The sequence below is a fragment of the Pneumocystis murina genome (genome assembly GCF_000349005.2).
Source record: "Pneumocystis murina B123 chromosome Unknown supercont1.2, whole genome shotgun sequence".
NCBI classification, from domain to species: Eukaryota; Fungi; Ascomycota; class Pneumocystomycetes; order Pneumocystales; family Pneumocystaceae; genus Pneumocystis; species Pneumocystis murina.
The window spans coordinates 30,730-46,040 of NW_017802360.1; the positions used below are offsets into that span (position 1 = coordinate 30,730).

At 25.4% G+C, this 15,311-nt stretch overlaps 8 protein-coding genes across 8 annotated transcripts; 4 read left to right on the plus strand and 4 right to left on the minus strand.

Annotated features, from left to right (window-relative positions):
• Positions 1 to 58: 58 nt before the first annotated feature.
• PNEG_00574 (hypothetical protein) lies at positions 59 to 842 on the minus strand (the record flags this gene model as incomplete). The annotated part of the gene is made up of 4 exons (XM_007874278.1): positions 59 to 182; positions 230 to 390; positions 433 to 699; positions 744 to 842. The coding sequence occupies 4 exons, from the start codon at positions 840 to 842 to the stop codon at positions 59 to 61; spliced, it is 651 nt and encodes a 216-aa protein (XP_007872469.1).
• Positions 843 to 1,666: 824 nt separating this feature from the next.
• PNEG_00575 (hypothetical protein) lies at positions 1,667 to 2,364 on the plus strand (the record flags this gene model as incomplete). Its single annotated transcript, XM_007874279.1, has 2 exons — positions 1,667 to 1,897; positions 1,945 to 2,364. The coding sequence occupies 2 exons, from the start codon at positions 1,667 to 1,669 to the stop codon at positions 2,299 to 2,301; spliced, it is 588 nt and encodes a 195-aa protein (XP_007872470.1). The 3' UTR covers positions 2,302 to 2,364.
• Positions 2,365 to 2,643: 279 nt separating this feature from the next.
• PNEG_00576 (hypothetical protein) lies at positions 2,644 to 3,626 on the plus strand. The gene is made up of 4 exons (XM_007874280.1): positions 2,644 to 2,801; positions 2,892 to 2,977; positions 3,033 to 3,341; positions 3,399 to 3,626. The coding sequence occupies exons 1-4, from the start codon at positions 2,690 to 2,692 to the stop codon at positions 3,534 to 3,536; spliced, it is 645 nt and encodes a 214-aa protein (XP_007872471.1). The 5' UTR covers positions 2,644 to 2,689; the 3' UTR covers positions 3,537 to 3,626.
• A 2,932-nt stretch (positions 3,627 to 6,558) lies between these two features.
• On the minus strand, positions 6,559 to 7,117 carry PNEG_00577 (eukaryotic translation initiation factor 1A; the record flags this gene model as incomplete). Its single annotated transcript, XM_007874281.1, has 3 exons — positions 7,078 to 7,117; positions 6,696 to 7,011; positions 6,559 to 6,647 (listed from the first exon to the last, which is right to left on the minus strand). Exons 1-3 carry the CDS (start codon positions 7,096 to 7,098, stop codon positions 6,559 to 6,561), a joined length of 426 nt encoding a protein of 141 aa, XP_007872472.1. The 5' UTR covers positions 7,099 to 7,117.
• A 260-nt stretch (positions 7,118 to 7,377) lies between these two features.
• On the plus strand, positions 7,378 to 8,537 carry PNEG_00578 (hypothetical protein; the record flags this gene model as incomplete). The annotated part of the gene is made up of 6 exons (XM_019757725.1): positions 7,378 to 7,605; positions 7,663 to 7,767; positions 7,830 to 7,932; positions 7,982 to 8,195; positions 8,246 to 8,339; positions 8,394 to 8,537. The coding sequence occupies 6 exons, from the start codon at positions 7,378 to 7,380 to the stop codon at positions 8,535 to 8,537; spliced, it is 888 nt and encodes a 295-aa protein (XP_019613313.1).
• Positions 8,538 to 9,065: 528 nt separating this feature from the next.
• PNEG_00579 (hypothetical protein) lies at positions 9,066 to 9,617 on the minus strand. Its single transcript, XM_007874283.1, has one exon. The coding sequence runs from the start codon at positions 9,592 to 9,594 to the stop codon at positions 9,121 to 9,123; it is 474 nt and encodes a 157-aa protein (XP_007872474.1). The 5' UTR covers positions 9,595 to 9,617; the 3' UTR covers positions 9,066 to 9,120.
• A 518-nt stretch (positions 9,618 to 10,135) lies between these two features.
• On the plus strand, positions 10,136 to 13,452 carry PNEG_00580 (hypothetical protein; the record flags this gene model as incomplete). The annotated part of the gene is made up of 14 exons (XM_007874284.1): positions 10,136 to 10,455; positions 10,503 to 10,625; positions 10,668 to 10,838; positions 10,885 to 11,190; positions 11,233 to 11,534; positions 11,580 to 11,816; positions 11,864 to 12,011; positions 12,056 to 12,269; positions 12,311 to 12,448; positions 12,493 to 12,615; positions 12,655 to 12,915; positions 12,965 to 13,105; positions 13,152 to 13,241; positions 13,282 to 13,452. 14 exons carry the CDS (start codon positions 10,136 to 10,138, stop codon positions 13,450 to 13,452), a joined length of 2,745 nt encoding a protein of 914 aa, XP_007872475.1.
• Positions 13,453 to 13,562: 110 nt separating this feature from the next.
• On the minus strand, positions 13,563 to 15,102 carry PNEG_00581 (hypothetical protein; the record flags this gene model as incomplete). The annotated part of the gene is made up of 7 exons (XM_007874285.1): positions 13,563 to 13,790; positions 13,837 to 14,060; positions 14,102 to 14,313; positions 14,359 to 14,612; positions 14,713 to 14,765; positions 14,807 to 14,827; positions 14,868 to 15,102. 7 exons carry the CDS (start codon positions 15,100 to 15,102, stop codon positions 13,563 to 13,565), a joined length of 1,227 nt encoding a protein of 408 aa, XP_007872476.1.
• Positions 15,103 to 15,311: the final 209 nt, after the last annotated feature.

Consider the following 15,311-nt stretch of genomic DNA (forward strand, 5'->3'; position numbering starts at 1 on the left):
CTTAAAATTTATGAGTTTCAGATTTACTAAGAATCTATAAAAAAATATTAAAAAGTTTTCACCCAAATAGTGTCAGTCGAATAATGGGCAGCGTATCTTTTTTTAATAATTCTAATCTTTCATCAAACGTATTGTTAACTAAAATATTTTTATCCGCTTTAAAAATAATGATCCCTCCATATCTAATAAAATATAAATAATATGATAATATATATATATATATATAAACCCATCAGATGGAAGACATTCTTCGTCAATAGTTACATTCAACTCCATATGTGTTTTGTTTTTGAAAGTCTCAATAGTATCATCAATTACCTTGTGAATTAATGCATGATCTGATGCACGACCACGAACTATAACATTTGTTTCCATTAACTGCAAAAATCCCTAACCATCTTAGATGTTTATTTAGATGAATAGTTTTATAACTTGTAAAATAAGAACTTTTAAAAGTTCTTGATAACGTTCTTCATCTTCTGATAGTTTAAAAAGTATTCCCTTAACCTCTTCAAAGACTTCATTCAAAATATCTTCTTTTTCTTTTAATAATCTTAATCTCGATGTATTAATAATATTTGATTTTAATATTTGCTGAGCTATGAATGCATTTTTCATTTTTTGTTTATAAAACTCATCAATTTTAGCTGTTTCACTAGACACAATCCTAGCCTTTTCAATAGCAAATTCTTCATTTGACTAAAGATAACTTTTATGTTTTATTTTTAAAAAAATAAACATACTTTAATATGAATTTCCCGGGCTTTTTCCATAGCTTCAATTTTTATGAAGTTAATTAATCTTTGCATTTCTGCGTTTGCTTGTTCATCTGAAAGTGCCATTTTATTTCTTTAGAGTTAACTTGAAAAATTCGAATTTTTAACGTTAAATTGATTTAAAATGTAGAAAGATCAATAGATATGTTAACGCTTAGAATTTTTGAAAAATAATCTATAAAATATATTAATAAAATAACTGTTTTATTTTTATATTGCATAGGATTTATTATTAAATTTAAGTCTTAATGATAATAACTTATAATTTGAGAATGATGATAATGATATATATGTAAATTTTTTAAATATAAAAATAAAATTATATAGATGTAAGGGTTATTTATATGTTAAATGTTGTTAAATTTTATTACAAATGATCTTGTATTATTTATGATAAGAAAAAATAATAAAATAATTTATAATTTATAATATTTTTATTGTAAATTTAAAATATAGATTGAAATATTTGACATGAATTTATTAAATTTATTTAAAAACCTTGAGATCTATTTGTTAGTTATAAAGCATTTTTATTAATTGAAATGTAAAAACTTGCATGTTTTTAATAGAAAAATAAAATTATTTAATTTTAATATTTTTATTTGAAGATTTTTATAAAGACGCAAATATTACAGAATATATTTATTCTTTGATTTGTAAGATATTTTGAATTATTTAAATATATTAGTTTCTACTATTTATATTTTAATATTTTATAATTTTTTTTAACGATTTCTTTGATAATTGTAAAAGGTATGTTAATGTTTAGTAAAAAGAAATATAAATCATATTTTTTTGTTTATGCACACAAGACGATATGTTCTTTTTTCAATAGAATGAAAAAATTATTTCTCTTATTTTTTTGTATTTATTAATCATTAATTTTATAGATGGTCAGGGCAAAAAACCATAATACTCATAGAAAAAATGTGGAGATTGAAAATGATACATCATCTTCTTCATTGTCATCATCACCAGATACTAAAACTAATGATATGACTGTGGATTCAAATACTCAAGTTTTTTCTCGCTTAGAAGCGAAAGCACGTAAGCAAATTTTAAAACATGGACTTAAGCAAGTTTCCGGTGTTGTTCGTGTTACTCTTTCTCGCCCAAAAAATGTAGATTTGATTATTTTAATTCAATATAACTTACTTATTATTAATAGATTTTAATCTTAATCTGCAATCCAGAAGTATATAAACATCCAAATTCTAATACATATATTGTATTTGGACAAGTTAAAATCGAAGATATTAGTTCTCAGGAACAGCTAAATGCTGCACAACAATTGGCACATAGTACTATTCAAAACACAAAAGAATCTATTATATCTTGTACAACTGCAAATAGTAAAGAGGCTTCTTCTATTGAAGAAGTTATTGATTTAGATGAAACTGGATTGCAGTCAAAAGATATCGAGTTAGTAATGGATCAAACCAAAGTATCTCGTTCTCAAGCAATTAAAGCATTAAAAGAAAATAATGGCGATATTGTAAATGCAATTATGTCGATTGCAATTTGAGATTTTTAGCTATAAAATGTTCAAATATTTTGAATTTTTTTCTATATTACTATATAATATGCATACCTAACTCCTCCCTTCACTCTTCATATAACCCTCATCTTAACCCTGACCTATTTCTCTTGACATTATTCATTAACCTAACCCTCATCATTAATATACCCTGATTATAATCTATTCATAACCCTGTTTCCGAACACATCTTTGTTACTAAGAACCTATCCTGTGTTTTTACCCTAACCCTGAAACTTTTCTTAACCTATTCTGATCGGGAAAGGAAAAAAATTCGAGTATAAAGTAATACCGAAAGGGAAAAGCCAAGTAACAGGATTGTAAAAAGGCCAACGTCGATTCGATAAAAAGAGGCAACGAAGTAATCAGAATCGTTATGACGCAAAAACGAGGCGTGGAAGATGGGGAACTGTTAGGAGGATCAGTCGAAGAAGAGGGAAAACGTGCACGAACGGAAGAGGATGATGAAGATAAAGTGAATCGTGAGCGTACGTATTTTTTTTGAAAGATTTGTGCCTTTTTTGGCACAAATGATTATGAATAGATTAAGAAATAATACTAATATAATGGGTTTATAGGACGTAAAATTGAAATAAAGTTCATTGAGGATAAGAGTCGTCGCCATATTACATTTTCGAAACGAAAAGCCGGGATTATGAAAAAGGTAAAGAAAAATAAGGAAAGATAAAATAAATTTAGATTAAAACGGGATATTTTAGGCATATGAATTATCAGTTCTTACGGGAACACAAGTTTTATTGCTTGTTGTATCAGAGACAGGTCTTGTTTATACCTTTACAACACCTAAACTTCAACCCTTGGTAACGAAAGCTGAGGGTAAAAATTTAATACAAGCATGTTTAAATGCACAAGATTCAGGGACTGGAATTCAGGATGAAGCGGAACCTAATATTATCAATGGACCGACAGCTATTGGTGCAAATCTTCAATCTTATCCTCCACCTCCACCTTCAATGAGAGCACTTTATTTTAATCCGGACCAAGCTGCTGTTTATCAGCAGTATATGGTATGTATTTATTATAAAATGATTATATGGATAATGCATATATTTAATTTTAAATAGCAACAACCTCCATATATGCAACCTGGGCGTATGCTGGCTCAGCCGCCTCCACCCCAACATCATTTGCCTCATCTTGTGCCCATGGGAGGACATTTGCCTCATCATATGGGTGACGTACATATTCGAGTTGATAAATAGTCATTACAACAGCTTTTGCAGATAAAGATTGAACAAAAGCATCTTGTATTGTTAAAACTGATTTATTTTTGTTATGATTTTATTTTTTAAAACACAGGGTTTAAATAGGCAAAAGGTTTTTGTGACATTTTTGAATTATACTGGTGTTGTATTTATTGTTTTTTATTGATTTTGTATAAGTTTACTTTTATACCTGGTTAATATTGAATATCTATCAACTTTGTCATTAGTTTGTTGATAACCTTTTTATGTGTTTTTATATATTAAAACATTTTTGTTTAATTTTTCTCTTAAATTTTTTTTATTGTCTTAGTTTTTTATCTTTTTGGTAAAGCTTTATTTCATTAAATTTGAATTAATAATTTCACTTGATAGTTTTTAAAATAATTTAAAAATAAATTATGACTTTCCAATCTTTAATTTTATCTAGTAGAAAAACATATATTTTAAATAATTGTTTCTTAAAAGGGAATTTTGTGATTACTTTTTTATTATACTTAGTCTGATAGATTCTATTTATTGTATATATTATGAATTATTCGTAATAAAAATATAATGTATAAAATGCAATGCATTTCTTTGAGAGAATAGTCCTGTAGATTTGGTTATATTTAAATTCGGAATCTATTATTAAAAGATATTTGAAAATTATTATATTTTGATTTATATATACTAAATCCATTTATAAAGAAATATCAATAGAACTTATTTTATAATATATATTATATATTTATTATGACGTTTCACATTTTTGTCATAAATTACATTAATTTATTTAACTTAAATTGTTTTATTTGTATAAATAGACTTTAAATTTATATGTGATTCTTATCAATCTTATTGTAATATTTATATTAATACAATTTTGTATATATTTTTTTGGATAATTTATTTAATAAATTTAAACTTTTATTGTTTATAGTATTTGCTTTGTTTTATTCATATTAGACATTTTCATAAATATACTTATTTTAAATAATTTTACTAATAATCATTAAATTATCAATAAAATTTATATCCAATTTTAATAAGAAAAAAAAAGAAAAAGAAATAATTCTTTTAATAGAATCTCATATTTTTGGAATTTGTAAATAAGATATTTTCTATCATGTTTAGCAAATTTTTACTTATTAATTTATGATCTATAAAAAGATAAATTGAACTTCAATAAGAATTTGAGCTCTTTTCTGAAAAATAAATCTATTGACTTATAAGTTAAAGAAAATATAGGTATGTGACGGAGACCAGCTCACGAAGACGCCGTGAAGAAACAGACGGACTACTGCTCTGGTGACAAGTAGTGAACTTTACTAAGAACAGTTTGACTTTTATACATGATGCATGACACAGCATAATTAAAATTAAACAAAAGGCATTTAACAAATTCAATGCATGTATGACAACATCTTTTCTAAGAATCCATCCAGAGAGCACATTCCACTTAATGAGGAAACTTATCAGCCTACTTAAATATTTATAACCTCTTTGTGATCGTCATCTGATGTTCTGTACTCTGCTTAACCAGGAGATAAGGAAATCATAGACTGCCAAGGAATGTCATGTTAGGACATCCAGTCCTTGAAGGAGGAACTGCCCCTGAACTTTCCCCTAGTTCTCTGAGATGACCCTCTCAGCCCTTCCAAATAGCTAAGCAGTCTCCTTCAGGTATGAATTATAATGAATACTTTAATTTTTATTCTTCTATATATATTTTTCTGACATTTTATAAAGATTTTAATGAAACAATATTATGTTTTTTTTTAAAAAATAATTATTTTTTAAAAATAAAGTGAGATGTTTTTTAAAAGGTATTAGTTTTATTTTAAAAAAATTTTATTTTTAAATAACTAAATAAAAAATAACATTAAAAATTGCATTAATAATAAGCCATTGAAAAACCTATTTTCCAAATATAATATAAATCTATGACCATTGGAAAAAATATATCTATTTAAAGATAAAACAATTTTTTTCTGTTAATAGAAGAATTTGACATTTCGAATGCTAAATATTTTTAATATATTCAATATCTTATTTTATCAAATCTCCTAAAGAGTGATGTAAGATTGATAGATCAAGAATTGTTATAAGGATAAAGTTTTGAGCTATAGTGCTACCGTGTTAATTTTAAATTATATTGAAAATTCCGTATATTAAAATAATAACAAAAAAGAACTTTTCAAATTCAATATAGATTATATATAAAAACAAATAATCCTAAAATATTATTTGCAAAAAGAGAAGGTTATATTTTTATAAGACATACATTTTGTGTTAAAGAACGAACTATTAAAAAAAGAATTGTATAAATCAAACTGAAATAATATATATCTCTAATTTTATAATTCGTTAATAAATATGTTACGCTTACATAATGGTATAAATAAATTATCCAAAAGAAAGAAAACCTATTCCTCTTTAAGGAAATTTTTACATTTTTTATTTGGAATAGTAAATTATTATTTTTAAAGAATTTTGATAATCAGGCTTAAAAACGTGTCGCCAATCCTTTTGAGCTTAGCTTTATTATTTCATTTATATGCATAATTTCCTTAATTTATTAATTTTCTTAAAGAATTCTATTTTTTTAAATATATATTTAAAGATTCATTTGAATAAAAAAATGTAGCATTTTTTCATTAAATATGAACTTTATATAAGCATTTTATAAACTTTAAAAAAAGATTTTTGCATCTAATATTCTTTTTTTAATTATTTTTCTGAAAATAAATAAATATTAATAATTTACCTTTTTATATAAGTAGATTGTATTAACATTATAAAATATAAGTGATTTCCAAAAATACTATGGATCAATTTTAACAACTTGTATACATGATATCAATATAATAAATTTTATAAAGATATTTAAAAAATTATTATATAATCGATATCAATAATCTATACATTTGTATCTATATATTATTTATCAAGTCAAACTTTTATATGAAATTCTACTTGAAAAAGTTAAATTTTATTTTAATACAAAAATATGTTTAATCAAACGATAAAAAAAATAGTCTTAGATATCATCGATATCTACATTATCAAACTCAAAATTGCATTCTTCCTCCCCTTCTCCTCCAAATATATCTGTCTCATTAATTTTTGCTGTATAAAATGTTAATCAATATTTATAGAAATATAACATAAACTTACTGTTTTCCGGTAACTCTCCATAATTCTTAAGATCACGTGCTTCATCTGCTGTATATTTTAAAATAACATCCCCCTTTTTGTCCTGATATTCTCGAAGAGATAATAATATAATATCTCCTGTATTAATCCAAACTTTCTTGCGAAGTTTTCCACGAATATGCGCAAGTCGTTTTTCTCCATCAAAACACATTGCTTCCAAACGCCCGTTCCCAAGCATTTTAGTAACTTGTGCATATTCTTGACCATCTTCTTTAAAGATAAGTTCGCGTTTTTCCGCCTCGTTTTCATTCTTGCCTCGGCGTCGATTCTTTCCACCCTAATCAACAAATATATCCGTAAACGTAATATATAACGCATACACTGCGTTAATCAAACAACTCACCTTTCCTTTATTTTTTGGCATTAAGAAGGGTTATTGTAGCCATAAAATTAGGTAGCTTTATAAGGCAAAAAACTCGAAACTTTAGAAGCAGTTTTGAAAAAAAAAAGCGGACACGCAAACAGTCATCGGTGAGGATTATTAAAAAAAACTCATTGATTCCCTATAAATTCAATAAAAAAATAGTCTTACTATTTTAAGTATCATTATTCATATTATTTTGACACATTTATAAGTAAAATTGTTAGGAATTTATCGGAATTTTTTTCCATATATTAACTTTTGTTATGCTTCATTTATAAAATGTATGGACATCAAGAAGATAAAGATCGTAAACCTTTCGTAATGTATGCGCCTCAACCGGCTTATTTTTCCACTTCTCGTTCGTCGCCAGTTCCTGGAAAACAAAACCCTCAAACACAACAAAATACATATACTAGTTATTTGGGAGTTAATCATGCAGCAGCACAAATGGGACTTCAAGTGGGTCGAAGTGCTGTTATGGCAGGCCAAGAATATGTGGAACGGAATGTAAGACTTTAGAAATAAGTTTAAAGTAATAAATTTAATTATGGATCAATTTTTTAGGTGGGTCGTTTTATATCAATGGATATGCTTCGTTATTATTTTAATGTTTCGAATTATTATGTAATCAGTAAAATAAGCGTAGTTCTTTTTCCATGGAGGCACAAGGTTTTTATTTTTTAAAAAATCAATTAAAAATCAAATTATCTAATATGTTTTATGGAAAAAAGTGTTGGAGTCGTCTTACTCGACATTCAGAAGTGAATGAGGCGGTTGTAGAAGGATATAGGTCACCGAGGGAGGATATTAATTCACCCGATATGTATATTCCGGGTATTTAATCAATTAAGTTTTTTTAAAAAGTTAATACTTTTTTAAATAGTTATGGCATTTGTTACATATGTTTTATTGTCGTCTTTATTGGCAGGTTTTAAAGGAGATTTTCATCCAGAATTATTGGGTACAACGGCATTAATGGCATTGATAGTTGTTACTTTTGAAATTTTGGCGATCAAATTTGGATGTTATATCTTAAGCATTTATAACCAAACTCAGCTTCTTGATCTTGTAGCATACAGTGGATATAAATTTATTGGGTAATCGAAAATATATAGTAGTAAGTAAAATATTAACTAATTTAATCTAGAATAATTGTTATCATGCTATCAAGCATATTTCATAATTTAATATTAACTTATTCTGTTTTTTTTTATACGTTTATTTCAATTGCTTTCTTTTTGGTATCTTCAAATTAGTATTATGAATATCATTTTTTAATTGATATTATAATATAGTTGCGCTCATTAAGATACATTGTTCTTCCTGAATCAAATATTTCTTTAAATGCTACAATGAGTTTGTCTCAAAGACGTAAGAGAATATATTTTCTTTTTGGAATTTCAATGGCTCAGATATTATTTATGTTTATACTTACCTGAAATTCTTTACATTAAGATATCATTCATAATTATCTTTGTGATTATTCGTCTTTTTTATACTAAAATTTTTTATAATTTTGGAAACTGAAGTATTTATTATTAAATTTATTAAAAAGGGTAAAATTGTTTTATTAAATCTATATGCATAATTCTAAAGAAATGGATATCTCAATATTAATAAAGACAATAAATTTGATATTAAGATTTGAACTTTAAAAATATTTTTTTTAAATGTTCAATTTTATATTTCATAATCAATCCTTTAAAAGAAATATATTTTATATTATAAGGATGGATATTGCATTAATATTAAATTGGACTAATATTTTATTTTATAGACATTTTATTTAGAATAAATACTAAAGAAATAAAAATATTTTAAGATTCTAGAATACAGATATTGTGTATTTTAATAAAACAAGATTTAATTTTTTAATTTTATATAATTAATATTGAAATATGATAGAAATAATATTAATTATAGATACTTTTTTTATTGATACTAATATTAAAAGATAAAACAAATGATTGAGATTATTATACATACAGATACAAGTGGTTATAATGAATAAAATATCCTTAATTAAGGTATTTCACATGGTCTAATAAATGCATAATTATATCGAGAAAATACAACTTCTCCAATAAAAATACCAACCAATACTGCAAAAAAATATCCAATATTCATAGACATTACGAGAATCATTAAAAGATATGAAAAAAAATATGTAACAAATTGTAAAAATGCCCAATAAAAGTCAACCGATAATCGAAATGATGGCATAGTTTGCAGATATTTATTATTTTCACTCCTCATAATTTCTGGTCGATAATAAATATCTATTTCTTTTAATTTAGAGCAATTCATACAGACTATTTTTTGTTTGCATTTCCATTGTAATTTATAAGTTGAAATTGCTCTATAAAAAATACTTATTATAATAATAAAGATTAATGTAAAAAAATATTGTATATTGTTTTTAGGAACCCATTCTTTTATAAATAATGGGGTTTTCATATCAATATTAAATGTCATAGATCCACAATCCATTAACATCGTATTTTAGTAATTTACTATAAAATTTATTGCTTCATAAAAATCCTAGGGTTAATTTAAATAATTTTCTAACTTTAAAAGTAAATCTTGTCTATGATAGATTAAACATGAAATGAATTAAAACTATATAAAAAAAATTAAATAAAATCCTAATTACTACTAATAATTAAAGCATTAAATTATTACAATGCAGTTAAAGGCATTGTTACTTATTTTTGAATAAAAATATTGATTAAATATCTTTATGTTTAATATAATTTTTTAGACTAATTTAAGCTATAGATTTATTTTTTTTTTAATATTTTAAAACAATTTTTATAGACTTGAATAAAAAAATATAAAAAATATCTTAATTCCCTATATTTTTATACTATAAAAAACCTTTAAAAAGTGGGATTAATAAGCATTGTTAAAATATATATACATAAAGAGTGACAATTATATGAGAAAAAAGTACTTATTGGTTAATTGGTTTATATAGATGTTTTAGAATTTTAGATAAGTTGAAGGTTTAAAATTTATTTTGTAAAAAAAAAATAGAATGAACCAAAAAAAAAGAGGTTCACCACCATTATCTACTCATCTTTCATTAGCTTTAAATTATCAACAAGTATTAATCCAAGAAATTTATAAGGAAGACGGTCTTGTTATTCTTGCAAGAGGATTAGGATTATTAAATATTGTTGCAAATTTTCTTCATACATGTAATCTTCCAAGGACTCTAACTTTAGTTATTGGGGCGAATGGAAGGCAAGAAGAATTTCTTAAGGAAATGGTTGATGAATTAGCGACATTGGATAAAGAAGTGTTAAGAAAAGAATTTAAAATTATAAATAATGAAACTGGATCACCGGATAAACGGTTTGTAAACATTGTTTTGTAAGGAAAAATATGTGAGATTAGATCAGTGAAATTATGTATGATAGTGGAGGTATTTTTAGTGTGACTTCTAGGATTTTGGTAGTAGATTTATTGACGGGTATTCTTGATCCTAATAAGATATCTGGAATTGTAGCGTTGAATGCAGAAAAGTAGTTGATTGAATAAATAACGTTTTGATTTATGTTGGTTAGAGCTAACGAAACATCTTTGGAAGCATTTATTTTAAGGATATTTCGGAAGAGAAACAAAATAGGTTATATTAAAGCTTTTTCTGATAATCCTGAAGCGTTTTCTACAGGATTTTCTACATTATCAGATATTATGAAGGCTTTTTTTTTGAAAAAGTGTTTTTTATGGCCAAGGTATTTTATTTATGATGATTATATTTGTTTTTTATGTTTTATAAAGATTTCACGTTTTAGTTGCAGAATCTCTGGAATCTAAAAAAGTCGATGTTATAGAGCTAGAAGTACCTATGACAGAAGCAATGAAAAATATCCAGCAAGCAATACTTGAATGCATGGAAATTTGTATTTCCGAGCTTAAAAGTGCTAACTCTGATAAAATTGATATTGAAGATTGGAATATAGATAATGCGTTACACAAAAATTTTGATCGAGTGATTCGTCGTCAATTGGATTTATATTGGCATCGTATTAGTAGAAAAACTAAGCAACTTGTATCTGATTTGACAACATTAAGACGTATGTTATAGTAAGAAAATTTTTATTTTTTTCTTTTTTTTTAATGTAGCAGTTATCTTTTATCATATGACTGTGTATCTTTTTATAAAATTCTGGAAATAATATTAATAGCAGAATCTTCATCAGAAGACATGAAACAAGAGCGCTCTCCATGGCTTCTTCTAGATTCAGCAAATATAATATTTAAATTTGCTAGAGAACGCGTTTATAAAAGAAGTACATCAGAGAATATATATGCACAAGAATCGTGTAGTTCTATATTGCCTGTTTTAGAAAATCAACCTAAATGGTTTGTTTTAAAACAGGTAATGCACGAAATAGAAATAGAAATAAATTTAAATCCCGAATTACATAGTAAGTTAGATTTTTATATTTAATTAAGACTAATCCTTTATGCAGAAAACAATAACTGCGCTGTTCTTATAATGTGTAAAAGTGAGCATGCATGTAGTCAGATTCAAGGATATCTCGAGGGCTTTGATAGCAATAATGTTTTTCCCGATGACAATGATGATGATTCAGATAAAATTAGTTGTCCTTTTTTAAAAACAAGATTCAAAGAATATTTAATGTGGAAACAGAATTTTTCAAATGTAAAATTTGATTTAAATAATAACAACGATGAATATATAAGTGGTAAATAATGTATAATATTAATATTGAGTTAAATTTAAGTTCTATAGCTACCTCTGATAAAAATCGTAGGACTCATCACTCGCGTCAATTAGTTAGTAAAAGAAGGCGTATGCGAGGTGGTTCGTATGCTTCATCGAATACTTGTATAAATTATTCTCATATTTCTTTAAAGGATGACTTTAATCATAATGAAGTGTAAGTTTATTTTTTATAGAATTTAAATAATTCTTTTTATATAGCATAGATACTCTAACTATTCCCCAAAATGAGACTATAAGTTCTGATAATTATTCTTTTGATGATGAAGACAATTGTTTTGAGATTTTAGATTTAAATGATTTAATAGTTATATTACCTTATAATGATGATATGGACGATATTATACTTAAGGAACTTAAACCTAGGTTTATAATTTTATATGAGCCAGATACCGTTATTATAAGAAGAATTGAGGTATTTTTTATTTTATTGTTTTTTAAATATTAAAAAATTAGTTGTATCATTCCATTTATAAAAATGAGCTTTTGCGTGTATATTTTATGTATTATGGAAATTCTGTGGAAGAGCAAAAATATTTGGCTACTGTTAGAAGAGAAAAGGATTCGTTTGCTAAGCTTGTTAAAGAAAAAGGAGTATGTTTATATACATTTATTATATTTAACCTAAAAAGTGCTAGAACATGGCTATATTATTAACAGAGGAAAAAAATAATAGTAATTCTGAACCCTTACTTCCAAAACCTGTTAATGCACGAATTGAAGGAGGGGTTAAATCTATGGCTAATGCAGAATCATCAAGAGTATGTATGTATCTATTTATATCGTTCTAATGAAATTAGATAATTGTAGATATCCGTGAATTTAGAAATCCGTTGCCATCTTTGTTATATAATTATCATGTGAATATTATTCCATGCCAATTAACAGTTGGTGATTACATTTTGTCATCTTCATTATGTGTTGAAAGGAAAACGATAAAGGATTTAATTAGTTCCTTAAATAATGGAAGATTGTATCATCAATGTGAAATGATGCAACAATATTATTCTACTTTTATACTTCTTATTGAATTTAGTCAAAATAAATCATTTAACTTAAATGTAAGGATTTTAATAAATATATATACGTATTAACTGGAATATTTTAAAGAATCCTAATGATCTTACAAGTAATATTAATATTAATAGTCTTCAATCAAAACTTGTACTTTTAACTATAGCATTTCCAAATTTAAGAATTATTTGGTCTTCTAGTTCTTATGCTACTTGCGAGATTTTCCTTGAATTGAAGGTCTATATTTATTTTATACTTGAGTTTAACTAATATTTTGCATTAGAAAAATCGAGATGAGCCAGAACTTGTTAAAGCTGTGTCATTAGGGTTAAGAGATAGCGAAGATAATACAATTCTTAATCAGGGCCCTCAAGTATGTTTAGAACTTAAAAATTATAATGTTAATGTTTAAGGATTTTCTTTTGTCTATTCCTAAAATAACTTTGAAAAATTATAAAAACATTATATATAACGTTGATAATATTTGTGATTTAAGTAATCTTGAAGAAAAACAAATAATCGATTTAATTGGTCAAGAATCAGGAAAGGCTGTTTATTCATTTTTTAATAAAACTATTTTTTGAAATAGATATTGGTATTTATAGATTATTTTATTTATATTATGCAAATATATTTAATCATTATTCATATAACATGTAGGTTTAATATGGTGATAAAATGTAAATCTGATATGCTATCGTCTATATTTAATAAACTTTTGTTCTTTTCCCCATAAAGAAAGTCTTTGAATTTTTTTAATTTTTTTTAAACCAAGAGTTCCAACGATTGTAGCTATAGCAAGAGCAAGAGAAGATATTATAGCAAATGCGTATGGCCAATGTTCCATGAAATTTTTTAAATTCATACCTAATAATCCAGTAATAATAGCACCCGAACTAGTAGCAAGTGTTAATATGGATATCTTTTATAAATAATAAGAATTAGAAACATTAAAAAACTATTTAAACCTTTAACTCCATCTGCATCAATGTATTTCGGTTTGTATCAAGAATAATATTTACGATTTCTTCAGTATTTTTAATATTAGAAACTAAATTATTTACAGATTGAACAATTTCATCTGTCTGTTTCAAATATGATTCAAGAAGTAGTTCTATTTCATCATGTTGATCAAGCGGACGTATTTTTCCTTGATGTTTTTCTGTAAGATACATAGCCGCTAAATCCTCATCTTTAACGTTAGGTGGAAAAAAATATAACTAAATATAATACCTTGATCCAAAATCTCATTTAGTGCATTTCGTATTAAGGTTACCTTTTGTTCAAAAGCTGTTACTTTTTTTGAATATGTAAGTAAATTTCTAATATGCTGATGATGGACATCTTCTTCAAGTCTTAATAACACATCTTTTACCAAAGAATTCAAAAATTTCATTTCTTCATCCAATGCTGTAGAAACACTAATAAGAATCGCTTCTAGTGCTCTGTTTATAGTCAACTTGTATTTTTCTTTATAAATTTTTCTCCACCTAAATTCATACGGTAATCCACCTGCTGCTTTATTTCCTTGACGAAGTTTACCTTCTAAATCATACATAAATACGCTCTGCGTATGTGTATCCGTGCTCCCATATGCGTTAAATAATAGTACAGCATCTGCTTTAAGAAGTGCTCGAATATGTAACAAATTAATAAGAATAGAGTTTTTGCGTACTAAAATAGATGGTATAAGTGATTGAATACCTGTATCGATCTTTCTCAGATCACGAGGCAACAATCCATGCTAAACACTCGTTTTAGTATATATTTAACTCTAATATAATTTCTTTTCTAGCTTTTTTTTCACACATTTTCACTTTTCGCACAATTTTTTAACATCTTACCTTAAGACAAAGATCTGTTTTTTTAAATTCACCTGATACAACCTTTACGCAGCCTTAATCTATTAATATTTTAGTCTTTTCTTTTAAAAAATACCAGTTGCATCAAATTCTGTGCCTGTATAAATAAGTTTCAATTTTTTATATTAAGTTTTTACATTTAATGAGCAATTCGTTTTTTTTATGTGACTTTAAAGCTTTCTCAAGAACATGACGAGTATTGTTTAATTCTTGATTCTCTAAAAGAATAGGTGAAGTTGTTCTAAAAAACGTACTCGGTTTAAATTCAGATGCAGATGTATAAGAACGAATTGATTGTTGAAAAGCATAATGTAAATTCAAAAAAAAAGTGCAATGGTAAGGCTTGTATGAAATAAAAAAAGGTTTTTTCATCCGAAAAAAATGGTTAAGTACAATTACCGGTCGATATCGATTAGTCTTTATATTTTCGATGATTTTGTTTTTTAAAGCAATAAACCTTTGATAGCTCTTATGCCATTATCTTCTTTTTATCTATCCTGAAATTCTCTTGTTTTTCTATATGATTTAAGCAAGCAAATAATATATTTTGTTTCTTAAGCAATTGTGATAAAAATATAAAA